This window comes from Notechis scutatus, chromosome 1 (genome assembly GCF_049901735.1).
Source record: "Notechis scutatus isolate UNSWTSFEM ecotype Mainland chromosome 1, rNotScu1.2, whole genome shotgun sequence".
In the NCBI taxonomy this organism is placed as follows: Eukaryota; Metazoa; Chordata; class Lepidosauria; order Squamata; family Elapidae; genus Notechis; species Notechis scutatus.
In genome coordinates this window covers 33,494,170-33,519,281 of record NC_142009.1, presented here as the reverse complement: position 1 = coordinate 33,519,281, position 25,112 = coordinate 33,494,170, and the positions used below count along the sequence as shown (strand labels likewise).

General features: G+C 37.7%; 1 protein-coding gene across 26 annotated transcripts in view; it reads left to right on the top strand.

The window, feature by feature from the left end:
* NRXN1 (neurexin 1) overlaps positions 1-25,112 on the top strand; it is a 928,975-nt gene that overhangs the window by 385,672 nt on the left and 518,191 nt on the right. For all 26 annotated transcript variants that reach the window (XM_026684876.2, XM_026684867.2, XM_026684932.2 and 23 more), the window contains 2 exons: positions 3,919-4,357; positions 20,443-20,826. In XM_026684876.2, the coding sequence (XP_026540661.1) occupies positions 3,919-4,357; positions 20,443-20,826 (823 nt within the window). The remainder of the gene's footprint in view (positions 1-3,918; positions 4,358-20,442; positions 20,827-25,112) is intronic.

Sequence of the window (25,112 nt, the reverse complement as noted above, 5' to 3'; positions counted from 1 at the left end):
TATACAGTACATTGAATAAATAAATATATAACTAAAAATAATATAAAACTTAATGCTTTGTGCATGTAATATTTGCTTCCAATATATGGTGGTATCTTGCAAAACACTGGGACTCAAAAACAATGTGTATTTAAAGGGAGTCGATTTGGTTTAGTGCTGTCTGGCTTGGCTGCCCAGGGTGTATGTGTGAGAGAGGGGATAGTATCTTGCAAGTGGCAGGTAGGTGGCCGCAAGCATGTGCAGCTCCAGTTGTGTGAGTCGTAGGGACACATATCCTCTGCTAGCTTGAGAGGAGCATGTGTGAGGGCAAGTGACTGCCACTCACAGGAGAGGAGCTTTGTGTATGAGGGCAAGCTGCCACTACTCATGTGAGAGGAGCTTTGTGTGCAAGTGTAAGATGATGGCTGGCACTCAAGGACATGCTCACCCTCTGCTTGCACAGTCCAATTTGGAACAGGCCACGGCCCAGTAGTGGGCCACATCCCGGAGGTTGGGTACTTCTGGTCTAGTGATTACAGCACAAGCTAGAAACCAGGATCACAGACAACTGGTTGAAGAAGACAGATAGCTAAGGAGACCCAAGGTTGCTACTTTGAGGCATAGCAGAGCTGTGAGCTGAGGTGGATAGAAGATAATGTGATGCGTTTCTGCCTTTAAAAAATGTTAATGGTCTCTACTTGTGCTGCAGTAACCTGATCATATAGATCACAGGTATCAAACTCCCGGCATCACGTTGCCGTCATGTGACATTTCATGACATTTTCCCACTTCAGAGAGCTGGGGTAAGCATGGCCTGTATGTGATGCATCCGGCCTGTGTACTGCCAGTTTGACACTCCTGATATAGATCAGATCCTTCATCACTGAATATAAATATACATAAATAAAACACTACTGGAATTGGGAGTGGTTCCTCAAGCAAACAAGAATATCTTCCCAACACTGCTGATTAAGAGCATCTCTACAGCAACATTTTTAATATTAACATTCATTAACATCTACTCTCTTTTGTGCTTTGGGGGATTTTTCTTTGGGTTGTTTGTTCTTTTTACATTTTAATAATATCTTTTTATATGTTTATTGTTTTAATTAATTATTGTACACATGAAAATAAATAAACATTTTTCAACACTTTGGGATCGATTCTGGATCTTATTGGACCCATTATGTCTGCTTTTAGAGCTGAGGCAATTCATTTTTGACTCTGCTCTGTTGTATTTCAAATTGCAGCAAAGCTGATAGTTTCTTTTAGATTACTACATATGGATGATCTGTTTTCACATTGATGGGAATTCTTGCTTCATCCTGCCCCAAACCTCCTAAGTTCAAACAAGTCATTGCTCCAGCTCCCAAGAACATTCATGTTCCTGTAATTTGTTTCGTGAACAAGATTTATCTGCTAATATGTACAGTATTTATTTTCTCTTTTGGGCACATTGAAATTACAATTGAGTCACAACTTTTGTAGAGTCTCTGGAGATCGTACCTAAAGTTCTGCTTTAGAGTATAAGAAAATAACTTGAATATGCTGATTATCTGCTAACAAGTTGGTGTCAACTTTTAGCAATTACATAGATTTTCTTTGTGATGCTCTGCCCTTAAACTGTACTTTTAGGCCTTCCAGTATTACACCCATTGCCACTGTGACTGAATCCATCTATCTTCGAACTGGTTGTCATCTCCTTGTCTTTCTTTTCACCTTTCCCATCATTAGCACCTTCTCTAGGGAGTTAGGTTTTCACATACAATCAGCTAATTTGAGACAGGTCATTTATGCTTTGAGTGAGAAATCTGGGTAGACTTATTCAATGGTCTATTTTTTTGTTTTTCTTGGCTACTCACAGTAATATTTTCCAACACCAATGGTTAAAACTATACATATTCTTCTTGTCCAACTTCTTCAAAAATCCAACTTTTGCTTCCATAGTGTATTTATTGTGAATACAATTTCTTGCAATGTTCTGTTCTTTGTAAATATATATTTACATGAACATGTATGTATATATGTATGTATGTATGCATGCATAATATCTTACTCCTTGGAATATCTTTTCCAAGAACTTTATGGCTGTTCTGCCAAGTGCCAGTCTGCGGGATATTTCGGGACTGTTTGTTTTATTTCACTGATGTTTGATCTGAAAGGAAGAAGCTACTCAGTATCATTTCATCCATCATTTCAATATCTTTTCCAATTCAATGCGTAGTTATTGTCATATCAATTATTGTTAGTTGGTTTTCTTTATATTTAATTTTAGTTCCATTTGTTCACTATGGTCCTTGGCTTTTATTAGTAGAGTTTTAAGCTTCTTTGTATTTTCAGGCTATTGTTACCAACATAGCACAGATAATTGATGTTTTGACATTCAATTTTAAAACCACACTCTCTTCCAAATCAGCTTTCTTAATATATATTCAGCATATATAGGTTGATCAAATAAGGCAAGTATATAGCTTTAGCAGCCTTATCTTATTATTTTGCCAACCCACAACCAGTGAATTTTACTGTAGCCATGCATGTTTTAACTAATATTTTTAGTTTCCTTGGTGATTATGAGGGAAAGTATCTTCACTATGATCCAATATTCAGAGATACATATTTTTGTCCCTATAAAAAGAATAGTATCTCATCCAGGAATATAGACACACTATAACTTCTATATTATGAAATGTATCAGTCCAGTTTGAAATAGTTACTATAAAGCATAGTTCTCCTGGTTAGTTGTTTGGGAAAATGTCATATTTCCCATACATTCTAAGTGCTGCAATTTCAACAAATGTAAACAAGTATAAAATGAATCATTTTACCATGAAAAACACAACCTTCACCCTTATAGTAATGAGATTTTTGTTCGGAATAAGTAAGCAAGACATTGGTCTGTAGTCTTAGTGGACAACTCAATTAGAATGTCAATCCAGTGTGCAACTGACATAAAGATGGAAAAATTCATGTTTGGAATCTTAGAAAAGGAATTGAAAATGCCATTATATAAACCTATAGGAGATGATAGATAGATAGATAGATAGATAGATAGATAGATAGATAGATAGATAGATAGATAGATAGATAGATAGATAGAGGGCACGCAGTGAGGAGAGGATAAGGGAGAGACGTGATCTACTTGGGAGGAGAGGGCCTTGATCCTCTTCATGGACTGCAGCTGTGACAACTGAATAAGAGGATGGACCTGCGTACTGGCGAATGCTGGAAACAAAGTGTGGAAATATCTCTAGTTTATAGTTCCTCTCAGTTTGGCGTCCTTCCCAGCGTGTGTTATCTGTGGACATCCTCCAGCCCTTATCTTGCCTGGTTTGTGTTGCTTTTTTCCTTCTTCATATAACTGTTTGTGTGGGAGTTTTTTTGTCTTCCATCAAAGATATTCGGAGCTTGGAAGCAAAGTGAAGGAATAAAAGAAGCTTCACCTATTTTCTGTGACTGTGTTTGTTCTGTATCCCACCCTGGGTCATTACTCTGCTACTGTTATATTGGCATATTATTCCACATTAAATAAGTTGTAATATTTTACAGAGAGATGGGTTAAAGAATTAAAGCTCCAGTCCCACAGATGTATTTAGCTATTGTTTTAGTTCAATACCCAATAAAAAGAACTGGATGGAAGAAAAAAAATCATTAAGGTGGTACTATGTTTTTAGCTGAATAAATGACAAAATGGAGGAAACTTTGTTGTAATATAATTTTCAGAGTTTAAACTGCAGAATGAGTTCCAACCAGAGGTGAAATTCAGGCTTGGGACTTGGCTTCAGAGAAAAAGAGAGACGTGCTCTAATTTATGTGAAATTTACAAAATCTGTTATTTAACGTGATGACATGAAACTTTACAAAATGTGAGGATATAATTAATATTCAGACTGATCTATAACAGTTTAATCCATTCTGGTAATTACTGTGCTTTGCTTGTAGGTTGTTTATAAAAACAATGATGTAAGACTGGAATTGTCTCGACTGGCCAAACAAGGAGATCCTAAGATGAAGATCCATGGTATCGTGGCATTTAAATGTGAAAATGTGGCAACCTTGGATCCAATCACTTTTGAAACACCAGAATCCTTTATTTCTTTGCCTAAATGGAATGCCAAAAAAACAGGCTCAATTTCCTTTGACTTTCGCACTACTGAACCCAATGGGCTGATTCTCTTCAGCCATGGCAAACCACGACATCAGAAAGATGCCAAACATCCACAAATGGTTAAAGTTGACTTCTTTGCCATTGAAATGCTTGATGGGCACCTCTACCTGCTTTTAGACATGGGATCTGGAACAATTAAAATAAAAGCTTTGCAGAAAAAAGTGAATGATGGAGAGTGGTACCATGTTGACTTTCAAAGAGACGGACGATCTGGTAAGTTTTGACAAAAATGATCATGAACTTTAAATCTTCTATATAGCAGGGGTATCAAACTCACATTGTCACGGTGGAATCATGTGATGTATTGGGACTTTTTTATCCTTTGCTAAACCGAGCATGGCCGTGGCTAGCACGTGATGCATCTGGCCCATGGGCCAGGAGTTTGACAGCCCTGCTCTATAGTATAAAAAATGCAAGAGAAAATAATGCGTATTTAATATCACTCTAGAGCAGCAAAGCAATTATATTATGAAATATTCATCTTTTTGTCTTCCTGAACAAGTTGGAAAGTTTGAACAGTACTCAGCAGATAATCAAATGATATTTATTTTGTAAGTATTTTCAGTAACTAGGAAATGTAGTTCTCATATACTGCACCAACACAAAAAAGTTATGGAGAAAAATATAAAAATAATAATTAATAAACAACACAAATAACTTGTGAACCATTAGTATCCTTTACATCACACATGAAATGATTTCATTTATCTTCAGGCACAGAATTGATCCATTAGTGGTTGTACACTATTCATATTTTTTCAAAACTTTGTTGAAAAAGAAATTATCAATGAACAATTGGCACTGAATGAATCATAATGCATTAAGGAAATGCATCTATATATGAATAAAACATTAGAAATCATTGGTGTAATTGTATGTATGATAAAATACAGTTACATTTTGATTGCTGTCAGTTGTACTATTAAGTTCTTCATATATTTTATAGATTAATCTCTGCTGAGGAAAAAAAATCAAATTAGAATTGAATCAGAGTTTCAGGAGAATAGTTTTCCACAACAAAATATTACATTATGAGATGTGCACAACTTATTTTGTGGGATTTTTCAACTAAAATGTTATCAGAACAAGCAAAATAGCACATAAATTTTTACACCTAAGCTTTCCACGCTTCTTGGCACATCAGTTTTCTACGGAAGAAAAAAGTATAACTGGAGAAATGCCAACATGTGGATATAGTTTGTTTATGGAGTGGCTGTGTAACTTGTTTGATTCCTAGCAACTGGACGAATGTTAATATTCTCTTTTACTAAGAGAAAATAATCAATAAATAGGAAACACTCCATATTAAGTGTGGCTGGGAAGATGCTTGGAAGAATTTTCATGAAAATGACAACAATGAGCAAAACTTAGGAAAACCAATGTAATTTCATGCTAGGCAGGAGGTGTACAGGTAGAATTTTAGCTCTTCTGCAAGGCAATGAAAAATACATGAATGTGAAAGAAGGTTTACTGCATATTTGTAGGTTTGGAGAAATATGTTATAAAGTGAATAGGCTTGAATTATGAAACTTTATGGAGTTGAAGGCTGGTTGCAAAATGCAATCACTGAAATATATAGAGGAAAGCAGGGTGAAAATAAATGGAATGCTTAGTGAATATTTCATTATTGATCAAGGTGTAAGATAAACAATTTCTTGGTTGTTCAGTACATTTAACATTTAGATATATTGGTTTTTTTAATGAATTTATGGATTAATGTGTAAGGAATGGCCATGATATTAGAAATGTGTTGGTTGGGAGTATGGATGTATATACATATTTGTATGCAGAACAAGCTGAGAACAAAAATATAATTAATATTTGGTTGTATGATGGAATAAGGATCAGAAAATTAGTTATTAAAAATTAAAGCAAAAAGTGAGTAAAGAATTATAAATTATATATACATTTGTGGGGGGGAGAGATAGATTAAATATGCACTTTACATTGTTCCTTTCAGATATTTATGTATTTATTAAATGAACCCTTGGATTCAACTTTGACCTGAAACTAAAAGGAACTTATCATATTGCAGGGAATGTTCTATTATACTATAAAATTTAAGCCACCCAGAATCATTTAGTTGAGTTGGGTAGCTACAGAAATTGATTGGTTGAATAAATGAATGAATGTTATGTACCATAATGTTCATAGTTCTGCCTGTGGTAAAAAATTCATTTTTCACATATCTTGGAGAAATGTTTCCTGAAGAGGTGAAATGATAGTGGTGTGATATAATTGCAAAACAAATACATGTAAGAAGAGTGAAAAAATTGAGAGGAATAGAAGATCAGGAAAGTTGTGGTTGAATAAAGTTGATGAGATCCTGGAAAAGAGAACTCAGAAGGTTTAAAAAAAAAAAGACAATATATAAATCAGTCTATAGATCAGGGGTGGGATTCTACTGGTTTGGACCGGTTCTATAGAACTGGTTATGATTCTGCACAGTTCAGAGAACTGGCAAATCATGCCCCTGGGTGGCCCCTCCCCTCTCCACCCACCCCTCCCCCTCCCTGCCCAGTCAGTCCTTATCGCACATGCGCAACATCGCACACATGCCCAACATCGCTGACTGAATTCTCTCCTGCCCAGTCACTCCTTAAGGTATTTCTTTTTTTCCCCTCCCAATGATCAGCTGTTCCAATGATCAGCTGTTCTGGGATCCCCCTTGCTGTCTTATTGCTTCATCCAGGAGGCTTCCCTGAGGCCCAGGAGGCAAAAAAACGGGGGCGGCGGGGCTGCAAAAAATAAAAAATAAAAAAAGAAGCCATGCCCACATGGCCACACCCACCTAGCCGCACCCACAGAACCGGTTGTTAAAAATTTGAATCCCACCCCTGCTATAGATGTAGTGGAAGCAAAAATGATTTGCAAAAATTGTAAGTTAAGGAGTCATATAGTAAATTGTGTTAAAGTAAGTCTTCCTATTTCTTATTCCCTTTTCTATTACATAAAACTGCTTACCTGGAAGGGAATAGTATAGTAGCTATGAATGCGTATATGTTTAAATTCTCACGTTCACTGAAAATTACTTTCAAGGGCTGATATTTAACTTCTGAAGGAAAAGTTACTAGCTTATTGGGTTATACTCTTCTACTTTTACCTGGTTTTTCTTTTTAGTGTGAAGACAAGTCCTGTATTATATTTTGGTTTATGAGTGTCTGTGGTTTAATATAATTTCAGGCATTTTATTAAAAATAGTAAAAGTTAAAATAAAAAAACACATGAGAGCTGCAGTGGCACAGTGGTTAGAATGCAGTACTGCAGGCTACCTCTGCTGACTGCTGGCTGACTGCAATTTGGCAGTTTGAATCTCACCAGGTCAAGGTTGACTTAGCCTTCCATCCTTCCGAGTTCAGTAAAATGAGAACCCAGATTGTTGGGGGTAGTATGCTGATTCTGTAAACCACTTAGAGAGGGTTGTAAAGCACTGTGAAGCTATATATAAGTCTAAGTGCTATTGCTATTGCTATTTACAGACTTCAGGAATTGCTCATTGCTGATTTCCCTATGCAAAATCTCAGGGGCAAAGAGATTGTTTTCTGCTAATATGAAATGCCAGAAGAAGAAGCAAACAGCACTGCCTTGCTCGGGTTCTGAATCGACAAAATCTGCAAAGAAAAGAAAAGACAAGAACCCAGAAATTTGACACTAAGTAGAATGGCTTATCCAACGAGCAAGATAAGGCAAAACTGATAAAACATTTGCCAGTTTCATCCCCCTTCCTCTTGTCTGAGCTACTTTGAGAGTTCTTCAAATACTTCAAGCTAGCATATCTCTTGCAGGACCTTCAGCGGTCTCAATGACACTGCAAGTGAGACAAATAGAAATCAGCAAATAAAAATCAGCATAATAGGAAATAGTTCCAAAAGAGTTATCAGTTTGAATGGTCATGTCTAAGTGACTTTATTGAGATGAAACTTTTATTGGACCAGATATAAAGGATCTGATTTAAGTTAACATTGACCAACAGAATGTCACATTCTATAAAAATTTAGAAAGTTACATGATTGTGGGTATGGATCTCTGTGTTACCTTTTGGTGGGGAAATAATAGGCAGTCTTATTATCAGGATCATAGATATTAGTACATATTATTTTCCAAAGTACACCTTATTATTTAAAAGTATATAAGTAATATAGCTGTCAGAGAGTAAAAGCCCTATATATGAATCTTAAGCCTGTCCATTTCATATGTAGAATCTTACTGTCTGCTTCCTCTATTCACACATCAACAACATTTAGTGCCTTATTTTTAAGTCTGTGGTTTATCTCACCATTGATTGGCTTTCCAGCCAAAATGCAAAACAAGAAATAAATGGAAATGTTATCAATTTCATTTTCATCTCACTGCAGCCATTTTGCTTGAATCTGAAACTATAGGTAATTTCTCTGAACAAGTTGGTATTAAACTAGATTTGGTTACAAGAAACTTGATTTGTTTCAGATGAAGCAACAAATTGCAGTTAATCACAAATGGAAACATGCTCATTTATAAGTTGTAAGCTGTTTGGTGACTGACTGGTTATTCTACTGGCATAGTAAGGAAAAGGACACTCACTACTTAGTAGCCAAAGTAAGCCATCCGTCCCCTTCTTGCTTCTGCTGCAGTATGGTGATAGATAGTGGAAATGCTAATGACTGTCAGATGAGCAATGGAAGAGAGGCAATTCAGACAAAAGTGGCATCTTAACAGAGCTGCTACTGTCCCTATTTCCTTTCATTTCCTCTGCTATTGCCTGATATAATGTTTCTGCCAAGTCTCAGTTTTAGAAAACAGACTTGTTAAAATGAAATTGCTGAGATAATGAATATAATTGAAGAGGCTCATTAACTCACACCTATGGGAAATGTTTGTCTGTTGCTGCATTGCCAACCTTGCAGGTAAAGCACTGAGGAGGAGGTGAAAATGAGAGGTTTGAAATCCCAGAAAAGCATTCAGCAAAGCTTTGCTGTCTGTGGCTTTTGCAACCTGTCAAAATTGCACTAATAATTGTGTTATGAGGCTACTTGAGCACTTTCATGTTTTGTTAAGCTCTTCAGAATGTTAAAAGAAAAAAATAAGGAAGCCCTTCACAAGGTTTTCATTAACCAAGCTGCTATTCAAATATCTGGAAAATCATGACTGTGTTTTTGAATCAGACAAGAAATTCAACATGGTCAAATTCTACTTATACATGCCAGTGTAAGACAGGCTATGTAAACAGTTTGTTTTCACTGCTAAGCCTACATTTAACAGCTAAAATGTCATTGAATTTTTGAATTAAAACCTGAATTCCAGTTTAAGTGCTAGAAATTATAGGGTGGAAAGAGGCACATGGCTTTTTTTCAGAGTATATAATTAGAGGCTTGGAATAATCACTGTCTCAATCAGAGTAGCATTTTACAGATATCCATTTCATTGTTGGAAGTATTTTCTCTATCCCCTTATGCCATTTGGAGGCTATTTTTATATCTCTCTGTGTGTATGTGTGTATTAAACAATATGATACTTTCCAACTTATTCAAGTACTTTTCACATTATTCCTGATTCATAGAACCCCAAGAAGTAGGGGATAGGTGCCCTAACTAGATGTCTGTAAACAATAAAAAACTTAGGTCATGACCAATCATTTTAAAACAAATAAAACACCAGGCTTCCACTCCTTGAGAGTCAGTTCCCTCTGTGGGTTGAAGTCTGTTGTGCCTTGTAAATATTTACCCATAGTAAGCATGTTTCAAATTTTGGACTATCAAGGTTTTCTTCCAGACATTCTTTCATGGATGAGCAGTTGCAGAGCTGCCCACATTTTAAAATCACAAATAGGATTACTTACCATGACATCCCAAAATTTTGCTCCATCCCCATCATTCATTTTCTTTCTTTTTTCCTTCTTTCCTTCTTTCTTTCTTTCTTTCTTTCTTTCTTTCTTTCTTTCTTTCTTTCTTTCTTTCTTTCTTTCTTTCTTTCTTTCTTTCTTTCTTTCTTTCTTTCTTTCTTTCTTTTTTTCTTTTTCTTTCTTTCTTTCTTTCTTTCTTTCTTTCTTTCTTTCTTCTTTCTCTTTTTCTCTCTCTCTCTCCATCTCCTTCCCTCTCTCAAGTTAACACAAATAATGCACTAGCAGGTTCTTCCAAAGTGGCCCATTTTCATACTTTTATTTTCTTTCTGACCAATGCAAAACATCTATGGAAGATAAATGACTATTTATCTTCTTCTTCTTCTTCTTCTTCTTCTTCTTCTTCTTCTTCTTCTTCTTCTTCTTCTTCTTCTTCTTCTTCTTCTTCTTCTTCTTCTTCTTCTTCTTCTTCTTCTTCTTCTTCTTCTTCTTCTTTGCAGCACCCTCCCCCCCGCGCTCTGTTTTTTGACCTCCTGGGCCTCAGGGAAGTCTCCTGAGGGGGCATTTTTGCTCCCAGGAGGTTTCCTTGAGCCCCAGGAGGCAAAAATGGATTGTGGGGGCCCCGCGCAGCATCCCCCACTCCATATTTTTGCCTCCTGGCCTCAGGGAAGCTTCCTGGGAGGCCATTTTTGCTTCCACCAGGCTTCTGTGAGGCTCGGGAAGCTAAAATACTGCCCACGGTGCAATCTTTAATAAATAAAGCAATCTTTATTTCACCTCCCCTTGTAACTACTGTTTATAATGCACAAATAAAACATAATCAGGAAAAATAGCCTATTTCAGCACATATTAGAACTTCACAGGAGATAGCTGGGTTCACTCATGAATATCTGCTTTATTCCTAAATTCCTTTATTCCACTGCTCAAATAGAGGTAGTCCTTGACTTACAACAGTTCATCTAGTGACCGTTCAAAGTTATAATGGCCCTGAAAAAAGTGACTGTTTTTCGCAGTTACAACCTTTTCAGCACCCCCATGATCATGTGATCAAAATTCAGATGCTTGGCAACTGGTTCATACTTAAGAGCATTATTGTGTCCCAAGATCATGTGATCACCTTTTGCCACCTTCTGACAAGCAATATCAGTGGGGAAGCCAGATTTACTTAACAATCAGATCACTAACTTACCAACTTCAATGATGGCAAGTAAGTTCGTAAAATGGGGCAAAACTCACTTAACAAATGTCTCACTTAAGAACTGAAATTTTCAATTGTCATCGTAAGTTGAGGACTACCTTTAATAAACTCAATTCAAAAGGAATAGCTATTCCTAAACTGAAAATGGGAGGCAACGCCGAATGTTAACTGACTAACATTTCTCCCTCATCCCAGTAAGGTGTTTAGAAGGCAGAACTTCCTAAATACTAGAACTTCCACCTCTTCTGGATGTTGATGTTGGGGGAGAGATTCACAAAGATGTAATGCTCATCTGTTTATTGAGAGGGAGGAAATTTGAAGGGATGAATGTATAGATGAAAGAGGAAGATAAGCTGAAATCACTATAGAAAAGGTCCTCCTATCCTCAGCCTTCTCTGGAATTCCAGAAGGATAAAATATATTAAGTGTCACTGACAGGACCAGAAGGCCATAATTTCTTTATCTGGGTCTGAACGAACATCATCTTCCAGACCGTCCAGTACCATTTCTGTCAGAAGCCCAGAAATGAATAGTTAATGGAAGTAGCAGATTCACCCCAATTTGCTGTAATGTATGTCTCACAACCTTCTTCAACATTTGGGGATAAGGCAGAAATTACCCAGAATAGTTAGTTCAGGAGACAAGTTCCAAAGTAACTTGGGACTGCCTTCACAGAGCAGGAACTGCCTCTCCTGTGCAATCAACTTGGGAAAGAATTCTTAACTTCCTTTCCCTTCAAAATATTAAATAAGACCCAGGAAGGACAGCTCTTCTATAGCTGGTTCAGTTTATTTATTTATTTTTTATTCATTTGCCTTTTTTTATCCCCTCTTTATTACTTTATAAATAACTCAAGGCTGCAAATAATCCTTCCTCCTCCCATTTTCCCCACAACAACCCTGTGATGTAAATTGGACTGAGAATAAATGACTGGTACAAAGTCACCCAGCCAGCTTTTGTTTATTAATCAAAATTGTATAGCTGCTCATCTCACTTAAAGTGACTATGGGAAGCATACAACGATCGTTACAGATGTTAATGTATGCTACCTTGTCTGCTGAATGAGGTTAGGAATCAGTTGTGCAGCAAATAAATATATTTATGGATATCAAGACACCTTTGCCCTTAATTGATGTGATGTGATGAGATGATGATGAAGATGATGATGATCATCATCATTGTCATGCTCCACGATTGGAAAAGTGGGCATTAAATATCCAGAGAAAACTCCCCAGGAAGAAAACAGATAATATAAGGTAAACCTGAAGAGAGCAATATGAATTTACTGCATCTGTGCTGCAAAAATCTGGATTGAAACTGGACGTAGGAGATACAGAAAACTGCTGTTTAGATAACAGATAATCAGAGTTGGAAGGGACCTTATAGGTCATCTAATCCAACCCCCCGCCTAAGCAAGAGACCCCACACCATTTCTGATAAATGGCAGTCCAATCTCTTTTTGAAGGTCTGAAGTGATGGCACTTCCACAACTTCCAAGGGCAAGCTGTTCTGTTTAGATTTAGTATACCTAACTGCAACTATTTATTGATTTTAAATATCAGCTTTAAGTTTCAAGTCATTTATCGATTTAATTTGTTTGGAATTCTAGAGCTTTTGTAGAAGAGAGTTTTGCTCTGAGGACACTTAAAAAACATTGTGATCCTGTGAAATATGTGATGATTACATATGCATATGAAATTTTGACAAAAGCCATAGCCTGGTGAAAGAAGTGATACATAGAGGGTTGTTGTTGGGTTGTTGTTGGGTTGTTGTTGGGTTTTTTTTTGGCAATACTAATTAAATGCAGCAGTTTGTTTTTTTAAACAGGTAAATGTTTAGACTCAGTATGAGGCAGTTAATTTTGCCTAGATATGATTTATAAAATTGCATGTCACCTCTCTCCCTCAATGCTTTCAAATAATGATGCTGGAGAAACCTCTTCAGAGTCCCTTAGACTGCAAGGATATCAGATCAGTCAATCCTAAAGGAAATCAGCCCTGACTGTTCTTTGGAAGGACAGTTTCTGAAGCTGAAGCTCAAACACTTTGCCCACCTAATGAGAAGAGAGAACTCATTGGCAAAGATCCTGAACCTGGGAAAGGAGAAGGAGATGGCAGGGGATGTGATAGTGTCATTAACTCAATGAAAGTGAATTTGAGCAACCTCCGGAAAATAATGGAGAACTGGGGGAGGGGGGGCTGGCATGCTATGGTCCATGGGGCCACAAAGAGTTGGACATGATTTAGCAACTAAACAACTTTTCCTCAAAGCCTTAAGCATGACCGCCCAAACCTCTGAATTTGCTTGGAAAATATATTTTAAAAAAGCACTCAGATTAAGTAAATTGCTTTAATTTTAAAGTAAATCAAATTTTCAATTCTGATCCCAACAATTCATTTGTCTTGGCTTCACCTATTTTTTTGTAGTGAGTCCCCTAATATATCACTCAAAGACCAAATATAGCCCTAAGCCTAAAAAAAAAATAAAGTATGTTCTGATATACAAGACCTTGTCCCAGATGAATTGCTAGTCCCAGAAAATAATTAATGAGAACTGCATTTTACTGCTGTGCACTTTCACAGAGCTTAAAAGGACCACTAAGAGCTTTTGATTATTAACCTGTTGTGCTTTTGCTTTTGTCCTTTAGCACTGCACTGCATTTCTTGTTTTTACATTTTTTTCTGGCACTCCCAGAATCCATTATTGATCAAACTTCAGGAGAGCAAGAATAATATGCTTGGCACTGTATCTGCATTCTGAAAAATATTGTGATATGAGTAGAGATAGATGCACAAACACAGAAACACACACAAGCATACACACAAACACACACACATCTACATTAAAAGCATAGACAAAAAGTCATCACCCTTAATGTCTAACTAAGTATAGATTTTAGTTTTCAAAGATAACTTTAAATTTGTTTATATTCCGTTAAAGAAGCATGGCAAATGTTTCCAAGGCTTAAGCTTCCTCCGTCTAAATGTAGGAACAGAGGAAATATTTTTGGTTTACTAAATCCACAAACAATAGGCAACAAACAGATCCACAAACAGTAGGCAACTAAATTGTTTCCTGGTAACCATCTCACTGTGATTCTGATGTAGATGGGTAAAGGTTTTGAATAATGTATTACTGAGCTGTTACCTTACTTTCAGCTTTGGCCCTTTCACATTCAGCATTTGCTCCCATCAGGCACTGAAGAAATGCTGTGGTCTTCCCACCCACCCCCCTGATAAGGTAAATCTTTGGTGCAGTCTCTGTTTCTGCTGACTTCATAAACACCTCGATGCATTTTTCTTGGCAACAATGCAGAGTTGGTCCTTGATTACTAATAGGATGTTTCCCACTAAACCTCTGGTATTTCCTGGAGGCCTACTATCCAAGCACTATCCAAGCCTAACCTTACTTAGGTTCTCAGTTTAGACAAGATCAGTGAAGTATTGCCCCTGCTACCTAGTTCTTTAAGTAGATGAGCTGAGACTGCAACATTTCCATTTGCTAGCATTCTTCAGGGCTTGTGGACTCCCCCCCTTTTTCCCCCCACACTAACTTTTGTTTCTCTCTGACTCCTTGCCTTCTGGTTCAAATAAGCCATAACTTTACCCCTACTTCTCACCCTTCCTCACCCGTATATTTCTATTTGGTTGCAGCTGTTGGGAAAGCATCTGTTGCAAAAGGATGGTATTATGCCATCATCACAGATTTGAATGAGAAATAATAAGCAAAATGTAGTGATACTTTGATAAGTAGCTTTTTTCTTACGCCAATTTTGTTTGCTTGTTTTATTCAAAGTGGTCAGATAAACACATTTCATCATTTCCCACTCATGTGTTGGTGCTGCGTGTGGTGTTGGCCTTGATTCCTGGCAGGGTGTGCATGTTGCGACACATCTCGATCTCCCTGTCCATTCCTGGCCACCACGCATAACTCCTGGCCAATGCTTTCCTTTTTATCACCCCTTGGTGCCCCTCCTGCAATGTGTTTAAGATGTCCTTCTGTAATGTTTTGGGGATGATTACTCTATTTTCCCATAGAAGGCATCCCTTTAGTCCCATTAGCTCAAGCTGTCTCACCATGAACAAATTGCATTCCTCACCTACCTTGTTTTCTGGCCAACCCTTCCATACCCAGTTCAAAATGTGCGCCAATGTCCTGACTTTAGCAGTAGCTTTCGCAATCTTGGCAACCATGATTGGAGTGTTCACAAGAGTTTCTATTAGCAGCATACTTGTTGCTGGTGCCGGGTCTTCCATCAGTTCTGGCGGTGGGTATCTTACTGAGTGCGTCTGTGTGGTCAATTACCTTCCCAGGTCTATAGTTCAGTTTGTAGTTATAGGTGGTGAGGAAGTCCATCCAACATCATTCTCAGTGATAAAACATGTGGTGTGGGTCGGTCCCCATGATTAAATCCAGGAGAGGCTTGTGGTCGGTTATGAGTTCAAATGCTTACCCGTAGACATATTCATGGAATCTTTTGATTCCAGCGACTGCAGGCAGTGCTTCTTTGTCTAGCTGGCTGTAGTTCCTTTCTGTTTTACATAATGTCTTTGAGTAATATGCAATGGGGGCTTCCCACCCATTTGGCATACAGTGGCTAAATATTGCCCTTATTCCAAAAAGTGAAGCGTCACAGGATAATCTTAGTGGCAGGGTTTCATTATACTGGACAAGTACACTTTCTGATGTTAATAGATTTTTTTTTATTTGTTTGAATGTTCTCTCTTCCTTTTGCCCCCATGTCCATGCTGCCTTCTTATCAAGTAGCTGATGTAGGGGTTCAGTAATCATCGTTTTCTGCAGCAAGAAAATATTGTAGAAATTCAATAACCCCCAGAATCCTTGCAATTCTGTTTTATTGCTAGGGGTTGGGGCTTCCCTGATTGCTTTTAGTTTGCCATCAGTGGAGTGTATTCCAGAGCTATCGATTAGATACCCCCAAAATTCCACTTTTTCCACTGCTAACTGGCATTTGTCCTTCTTCACCTTCAACTCCACTTCCTGGAATCTGCTTAATACCGCCCTTAGTCTTTGTTGTAGTTGTTCCTTGTTGCCTGTTGATACCAGGACATTGTCAAAATAAGGTGCTACTCCTTCAATGCCCTGTAGGAGCTGCTCCTTGAGGCTCTGGAACAATCCTGGGGTCACGCTTAACACAAACTATGTGTGACTATGGTCTGGGCTTCTGCTGTAGTTTCATCAATTGGCAGTTGTTGATATGCCTGGGCCAATTCGAGTTTAGCGAATATCTTGCCTAGGAGTGCAGCATCTATTGCACAACTGTTGCACAACAACAGTATGTGCTCTGCTGCAAAGCCTTATTTAGGGTAGATTTGTAATCCCTGCACAGACACACCAACCTATCTGGCTTCATGGGAGTCACTATGGGTGTCTCCCACCAGGCATGGTCTCTTGACTCCAAAATGCCTTGAACAACGAGGTTTTCCAGTTGGTCATCTATTTTGAGCTGCAGAGCAAATGGTACCCTCTGGGGCTTTATCCGGACAGGGCAACCTGGGGATCTAAATTGAATGATATAGGGGTCCCAGTATACTTGCTCAATTTTTCTGTCAAATACATCTGCAAATTCTTCCAGGAGGTCATCTTCCCAGTGTCTGTCATCTATTTGGTGGATGCTGGTCACTGCCAGTCTCAGCAGCTCGAACCACTCCAGTCCCAAAAGGCTAGGATGGTCCCAGTCTGTGATGGTTAGGGATAGTTGTCCCTTGAACCCTTTGAATTTGATATTGAAAAAACTGATTCCCAGCACTGGAATTTGGTTTCCCTGATAGTTCTTTAAAACTAGTTTTTGCAGCTTGAGTGCTTTGCTTGTGATTCCAGGGACTTGTTACTTGATCATTGCCCAGGATACCATGGAGAAGTATGACCCCGAGTCAACCGCCATCTTGCAGAGTCTTCCTTCAATGTGGATGGTCGCCACCATTTTCCTTGCCCTGCATGCACTTGAGTGTCCCACTATGATCATCTGGTGGGTTTCTCCTCTCAGTTTTGGTGTCCTCGCTGTGTCGTGGTCTCCTGAATGATGGCTTCTGGCTCCCCATTTGGCTGTTTCTGGAATGCTGTGATGGGCTGAATTTTCTCAGCCTGTGGGATACTGGCTGGAATGCTGTGCATGCCCTAGCAATGTGGCCTTTCCTTTCACATCACTGGCAGATGGCATCATGGAATCTGCATTCAGCCCTGGGGTGCTTTCCTTCACACTCGGCACACCAGAAAGTCTTTTTTCCTCTGTCTTGAGTTCTAGGCATTCACTCTGACTGCAGTTGGTGGACCTCTTCATCCTCTTCTGTGTCTGGATCAGTTTCCACATCCTCATAGTGTACGGCAGCAGCTTTCTTCGGTGGCAGCGGTTTATTCATTTTTTTCATTGCTACTGCCGATTGTTGGGATGCTTCCATCATGGATGCCACTTCCAGGGCTTCCTTGATGTTATTTTTGGCCTTGCAAGTAGCTGGCTCTGAAGGGTTATATCCCTTAGTCCTAGGACTAGGCAATCCCTCATGGCTTCATCCACAATTTTCAGGCAGAGGTGATTTCCCTCAGATTTGTGATGAAATCGCTGATGTTCTCTCCTTCTCTTTGGTCCCGTCAGTAGAATTTGTGCTGGCATACTAGGGAAGATGCTTGGGGTACATAGTGTGCCCATAGTATTCACTCCAATTCCATCCAGGCCATCATCTTCAGTTCATTGGATGATGATAGAGCTTTGGCCATCTTGAATATGGTAGGCCCACAATGGATTAGGAGCACAGCCCTTTTCCACTGCTCTGAGAGGCCAAGTAGGTCATTCGCCTCCAGAAACATGTGGAAATGATCCATGTATGAATCACAGTCTTCTCTGGCTGGGTTGAATGGTGCCAGTGGGATGTTTGCTCCAGACATCTTAGTTGGTCAGTTTGAGTTGCGATGGCTGACAATGCCACGTGGCTGCTGTTCAAACTGGTGGTGTCCTTTGTTGTTCAGTATCTCACCATCATTGCCAGTGTTAAGTCATGGGCAAAAGAACACAGGACATGCTTGGAAAGGTTCCTCAGATTTATTGCTCCATAAACCGCACTGAAAGTCAAGCTGTGGCAGCTCCTTTTTAAAGGGGAGCTGTATGCGCCTTCAGCCAGTGACACAAGTTCCTTTTTCCCACTTCTGACTCCGGGACCAATGATTGGTTTCTACGTCAGAAACATGTTGATCTATTCAATATCCAACATCTTTTATTAAAAGTATATATAAAATTATATATTGCATTTCTTGGTTAATGGCTAAAACTGAAAAAGAGCTGGAGACAAATGTCTTTCAAATTTGTAGGCAATGAAATTAGATTAGTGATTCTTCAGGAGAGAAGAATTCCCCAATTTCTCAGGATTCTATAATGGAAGAGGAAGTTTCCCTCAAACCATTGGAGATATGATTGCACAAGAAAAGGCAGGATTTACTGACCTCAGAGGCTCATTCCTAATAAGTGCAAGACACCCTTCTCCAGATATGAAAATTTCTCCATAATTCTCCTTTGGATCAATTTCTAAAGCAACTTTTGCTTTCTCAGATAAAATGTTAATGACTAGGAAAAAATGGTGTGTGTGTGCATGAAGAAGGTTTGTATATAGGATATAAAAGACCTATTGGAGGAAAGCTCCAGCTGGCAGTACTGTATTATATAATTATTTCAGTTATTGTCTGATCTATGTTTAAACACTAGGACAAATCTGAGTTAAAATATATACTTTGAAAAAATTTAGACCTAGATACTGCTTTTTTTCATTTTTCTCTACTTTGTAAACATTTTCTATGTGTTTGGCATAGTTTAGTGGCAAGACTATATTGCTAATCAACAGTTCAAATCTACTGCAGCCTTATGCATATCTCCTCAGAAACTAATGTTTTGTTCAAAAGTTTACTTTTAGGAAAGCAAATTTTTGAAATCCTGCCTATACAATTGGCAATATTTAAGTTTGCAATTTTGATTTAGGGAAATGTTCCAAAGCTTAGGTTTGAATAAATTGAGTAACTAACATTTTTTTGCAGCATGGTTACTCTGGCCTGAGGCATAATTTTAAACAAACATTCTTCAACTACTCTGCTATTATTTAAGAAACTTTGATGAAAATAAAATTCTTCAAATAATTAAAAAAGTTTAGGGGAAAGGAGTTAGATCCATTCAGATGTCTCATTTTTAATCATGTCTTATTTGTCTTAGTATTTTAGGAGGAGCAGTCTGTGTCACAAATGTTAAATAACTAAAATAACAGATTATGATGATTTTAAATGCAATGTCAGTGAAAGATTGTTCATCTATAGCTGCTCCATGTACCCTAAAAACAGGACAAATAAATTATGTAAATATGCTTAGAACAGAAGAAAATTTAGTCTTTTTTCTATCCTGAAAATAACAGTGGAGGCCCTGGTTTGGATAGCTTCTGACAAAACAGAGCAAATTGTGACTCAACTGACTTTCTCGTAGTGTCCTTTTTTCATACTCATACTAGTTACTTTTTTTTTTTATAATTATTCTGAATTGTTCTTCAGTGCCATTTTTCATTCAAGTTATTTTACTTGGAATGGAAACGTTTCATTACTATGATATGTAGTTCCTCAAACATATGAGGAAACATTCATTTCATTTTTTCTGCTATTTTTTTTACATCTGTTTTATTTTTTTGTTTTCAATTTCATAAAATTACAGTCACCCATAACTAAGAATAATCCTTCTAGAAGTTTGCTGGTTATAATTTTTGTCTCCTATTCACATGGTGTTTGTATTCATGCATTGATTGACTGATTGATTGATTAATGTTCTTACTTCTTAAAAGAAAAAGAACCAAGTATGGAGCTAGCGTAGTACAAAATGTGCTATCTTGATACTAATGAATACAGATGATCAAATTATATGCTATAAAGGAATTAAATTGGTTTCATCACACAATCTTGTATTGTATATACCATGTTAGAAAATCAATATACCCTCTTAAAAATATATTGTAGAAAATTGCCTTGTTTTTGTCAGCAAATGAAACAAATGAACTTGGAACTATAATTCATTCCACGTGATTAATTCTTGTAATAACAATTGAATGGGTTATTTCTTTTTCTTTTTAATTTAATTTATTCAAGTTTCAATTTTTCTCCAAATAAATGGATGTGGCAATAAGAAATATTTATTATAATCACTGGGGGGGATGACTTTCACTGGGAAACAGAATATAAATACCAATAATAAATAGTTAAAATATATTGTCTCAAATGAATTACTTATGCTTTGTTGCTAAATAGGTACCATTTCTGTCAACACGATGCGAACTCCGTATACTGCACCAGGAGAAAGTGAGATCTTGGACCTAGATGATGATTTATATCTTGGAGGTTTGCCAGAAAATAAAGCTGGTCTTGTCTTTCCAACGGAGGTCTGGACAGCCCTTCTAAATTATGGCTATGTGGGCTGTATTCGAGACTTGTTTATTGATGGACAAAGTAAAGACATCCGTCAAATGGCAGAAATCCAGAGCACATCTGGGGTGAAACCCTCCTGTTCAAGAGAAACAGCAAAGCCATGTCTAAGCAACCCGTGCAAAAACAATGGCGTATGCAGAGATGGCTGGAACAGATATGTCTGCGATTGCTCTGGTACAGGCTACCTGGGCAGATCATGTGAGCGAGGTAAGTCACTGTCTTCAGACCTTTGGTTTGCAGAATGAGGACAGAATGAGGTGGAACAGTGACACACATTCTACTGATCTAATTTGTATGTGTGTGTTTTTCTGCATACAATTATATGGATCAATCATTTGGTTGACAATAAATATTATTAATCTATAAATCACTGAATGAAGCAGTGGGCAGAATATTCCACTGAGAAAGGAAACCTTCCATGAAAATGATCTAATCTTCAAATACAGATTATTACGGAACAGAATAAACTGATTTAGATTTTTTTCCTTTATTTTTCTTTCAAAAAGTAGTATCTAAGGAGGGTGTGTTGGAAGGATGATATTGTTAATGCAATATATATAACAATGATAATACTGTGTTGTTCATTGCCTTCTAAAACTTTGGAACAATTTGCCTGGTTTATTTTGCTGATTATAAAAATCAGGAAGGTGTCAAATAGACCTTGCAGTATTGGTTAAACAAATAATGAAATTTATGAATAATATTTGATCAACACTATAACTATAAAGCTGTCAACAATAAAAAGCTTTGCAAGGGTAGTTTGCTTCAAAGGTAAATAGATGTGAATGAGGTGCTGCTTCAATGTGGTTTCCTGAATATGGCCTCCTGCCTTTAAACCAGGGTTGTCAAACTTGCAATGACACATTGTCATCACGTGACATTTTGCAACTTTCCCCGCTTCATTAAAATGGGTGGGTGTGACCAGCCTGTGATGCATCCAGCCCATGAGCTGTGAGTTTTGACATCCCTGCTCTAAACAATGAAGTGGATATGGTGTATTGTTTTATTTAATGTTAATTTGGGGGCCTGTTCTAGAATGTCCAGGAATTGGAAGGGGCTTCTCTGTATGGAAGTGCCAGAGAAAGCTCAGAATCAAAATGAAATATCTCAGTAAGACAAATTGTGCTGCCATTGCCTTCTCCTCATATATGGCAACACTTCACCATAAAGGCCTAAACGCAAGACATATTGCATAGATCTAATAAATAGTAACCCCCACACTCATTTTCAAAGCAGGAAACTCACAATGAGATTACAGTTTTCACAGGATATCAAAGAGAATACTTAAGAAAATTTATAGATTATAAACAGACAACAGGGTTTTGGTATGAGATTTTCAGGAAACAATATGTTTTCTTTGGCCCACAAAGTGAAAGAAAGATTTCACTAGACTAGACAAATGAAATGATAAAATTAGTAAGGAAAAGAAGTAGAGGTCTCTAGTCCTGGAAAGAGGAACAAAATAGAAACAGCTATATAACAATCACAACAGTTAATGCAAAGAGTCTCTTCTTCAGTAAAGAAATAAAAATAACAATTGGTTAATTACTATCCTAACTAATGGATAGTAATATAATTTCAGGGGAAAAAAAACATTACTAAATAAAATTGTAAAACATTACTAAAGAAAGAGTAATTTGACAGGGACACTCAGGAATGGTCAAAATAAAAAAGACAGAAAATTCCTTCTGAGCAATATAAAGGAATTCTATAGCAATTTTTAGAGTACTTGATTATTCTTAGATCTGTGAATCAAGAGTCATAAGAAAGATACTGCACGCAGTGTCATAACACTTTGCTGTAACATTGCTTTTACATTTAGCATTTCCCAGTTTGTCAGTTTTCAGGTAGTGGCCTTCACCTCTCAAACTACATTACAGTTTGGTTAAGTCTCTGTCAGTGAGGATTAAGCTATTTTCTTGCCAGCACTTTAAATCAATGAATTCAACCATTCTAGCACAGGTCACAATGAAGAGTTACAATCTGATAAGCATTGCTAGTTACCAGCATCTAGATAAGAGTAACTGGGAATCTAGTTTAAAAGAAGGAGTATATGTCTTTCCTTAACTCAATCAGCAGAAGCCTTATTAATGCTGACTTTAACAAATCTCTTGTGTCTAAATGTTTCTCAAATCTTTCTCTGCTATGGCATCGTAATAGAGTGTACAGGAAATAAAAGGTGTAAATTAATCATGGACAGAGATCCAACATCTCTGAAGTCCTCTGTTGTAGTTCTTATTGGTAATTGATCATGTTTGCAAGACATTTTCTGACATCTATATTCTAGCTGTTGTCCCAAATATTTCATTAACCTAGCTCCCCAGAATACCAAGGAGCTGAGACAGGCTTTATGGTTTAATCAAAGACATTTGGGAGCGATCATCTCCAATCTTTCTGGTGGAGATGGAGATCTTATTAAGACCACTAGCTGCAACAAATTCCCTGAAAAGACTCCGAAAATGTTCTGGATTCACAGTCCCAGAGGAAATCAGTCACATTTATTTTGTACTCCAGCTGAGGTAGTTTTGAGGTTTAACTTCTTCAAGTAGTGATTTGTGGTGTCAAAGAAAATGAAACTTTCTCTGTGTATGAGCATACCTAAAACTCTAGCTTGGGGAAGAATAAGTGAAGCAGAATTTTAACTGAAAAACAAGAAAGAAAATGCATGATGGGGAAAGACTAAGCTAAATATTTAGCTAGTTACTTCCTCCTAGAAGGAGAGTCAATCCATACATATGTGCATTAGGGTTAAAGAAGAGTCTGATATTAGCAATGTGCTTGACCATAGAGCTCCCTTGCCCCAACTTTGAGATCATAACTGAGAATAGGCAGGGTGGGATTCAAATGTCTTAACAACCTGTTCTGTGGGTGTGGCCTAATTTGTGAGTGTGGCTTGGTGGTCATGTGACTGGGTGGGCATGGCTTGTATGTAAATATTGTAAACATTTATGTAAATATTGAATTTTTTATTTAAAAAAGAACAACTTTTACCCAAAATCAGGCAAAGAGTGAGTTGCTCACAGAATCACAGATTCACTTAGAGATCTATCTTTCTGCAACCTGCTACCTGAGTCTGTCACATAAAATTTTCTTGCAAGTATCTCATAAAATTTGCTAGCAAGCAAACTCACAAAATTAACTCACAACACACCATGCATGTAAATATTGAATGTTTTATACAGAGGTAGCATTCAGCGGGTTCTGAGCAGTTCTGGAGAACTGGTAGCGGAAATTTTGAGTTGTTTGAAGAACCGGTAAATACCACCTCTGACTGGATATTTTACAGTGTCCTTCCCCTACCACGCCCACCAAGCCACCACTGGTTTTATAAAAAAGAGAGCAACTTTTACCCAAAATCAGGCAAAGCAGGCAGGCAGATTGAGATGCTCACAGAATCACCGATTCAGTCACAAATGTACCATTCTGCAATCTACTACCTGAGTCTGCACTGAAAAATAGAAGCTTCAGTCCTAAGGAAGATTCAGCTATGCTTTTAGATTAGCTAGAAAGCAAGAAATCCAACGATTTCCTGCTTTCTAGCTAAACTAAATCTCCCAGCACAGCAGAACAGTTGATGATTGGGGGGGAGGAGGAAAGGAAAAATACCAACTTAGCAGGCAAGTTTGCCAGATAAGGAGGGGACAAGGGGAGGGGACAAGAGGGGCCAGCCAGTGGTGTGATTTGCCGGTTCTCTGAACTGGACAGAGTCATAACAACCTTTAGAACCGGTCTGATAAGGTAGACTCCCACCCCTGAGAATAGGTCACCACACTGGTGCCTCTATCTTGGGGCCAGCTTTATTTATCTACCTATCAATCAAATTTGCATGCCACTCAGCATCTGAAAGTCACTGTAACAGTGAGATGGGCACATATAAATTTACTGGTAATAAATAAATAAACTCCAATGACTGTAGGCAGCTTCTGGCAGGAAAACAAAAAAGGACAAACCCCTATATTCTGATTCTTTTGGAGGAGGAACCTAGAGAAGGAACCTGCAGTGTTCCAATTGATCCTTCTCTTCTAGTCATGGGTCTGTGTGACCATTTCCCCTTTTCCTGCCAGAGAAAACAGAGCCTTCCTTGGCAATCTAGTTTGTTGTTGAACTTTCTTTGACTTCAACAGACTGATATTTCTCACTGTGATTACAATGCTTCCCACCATGGATTATATAACCATACTTGTCTAGCTAGTGCATAGTTGCAGTTTTCCACACAAAGAACTCTGTTCAATCAGATTTCTCAGCATGTGGAATACTGTCAATTTCAATTCTTTAATGCAACCTATGCTAACATTGACTACACGACACTATAAAATCTTACAATATACTACTAATTTATCACCTGCCATACCTAGAAAATGAGAATTGAACACAATTGAACAGGAAAAAAATGAAAAACTACCTTGGCCTTTATGGGAAAAAGAGATCATATTTCATTATGCCTAATTCTCAATAAAATGTCCGTATTATTGTATCTTCATAATGTGAAATAG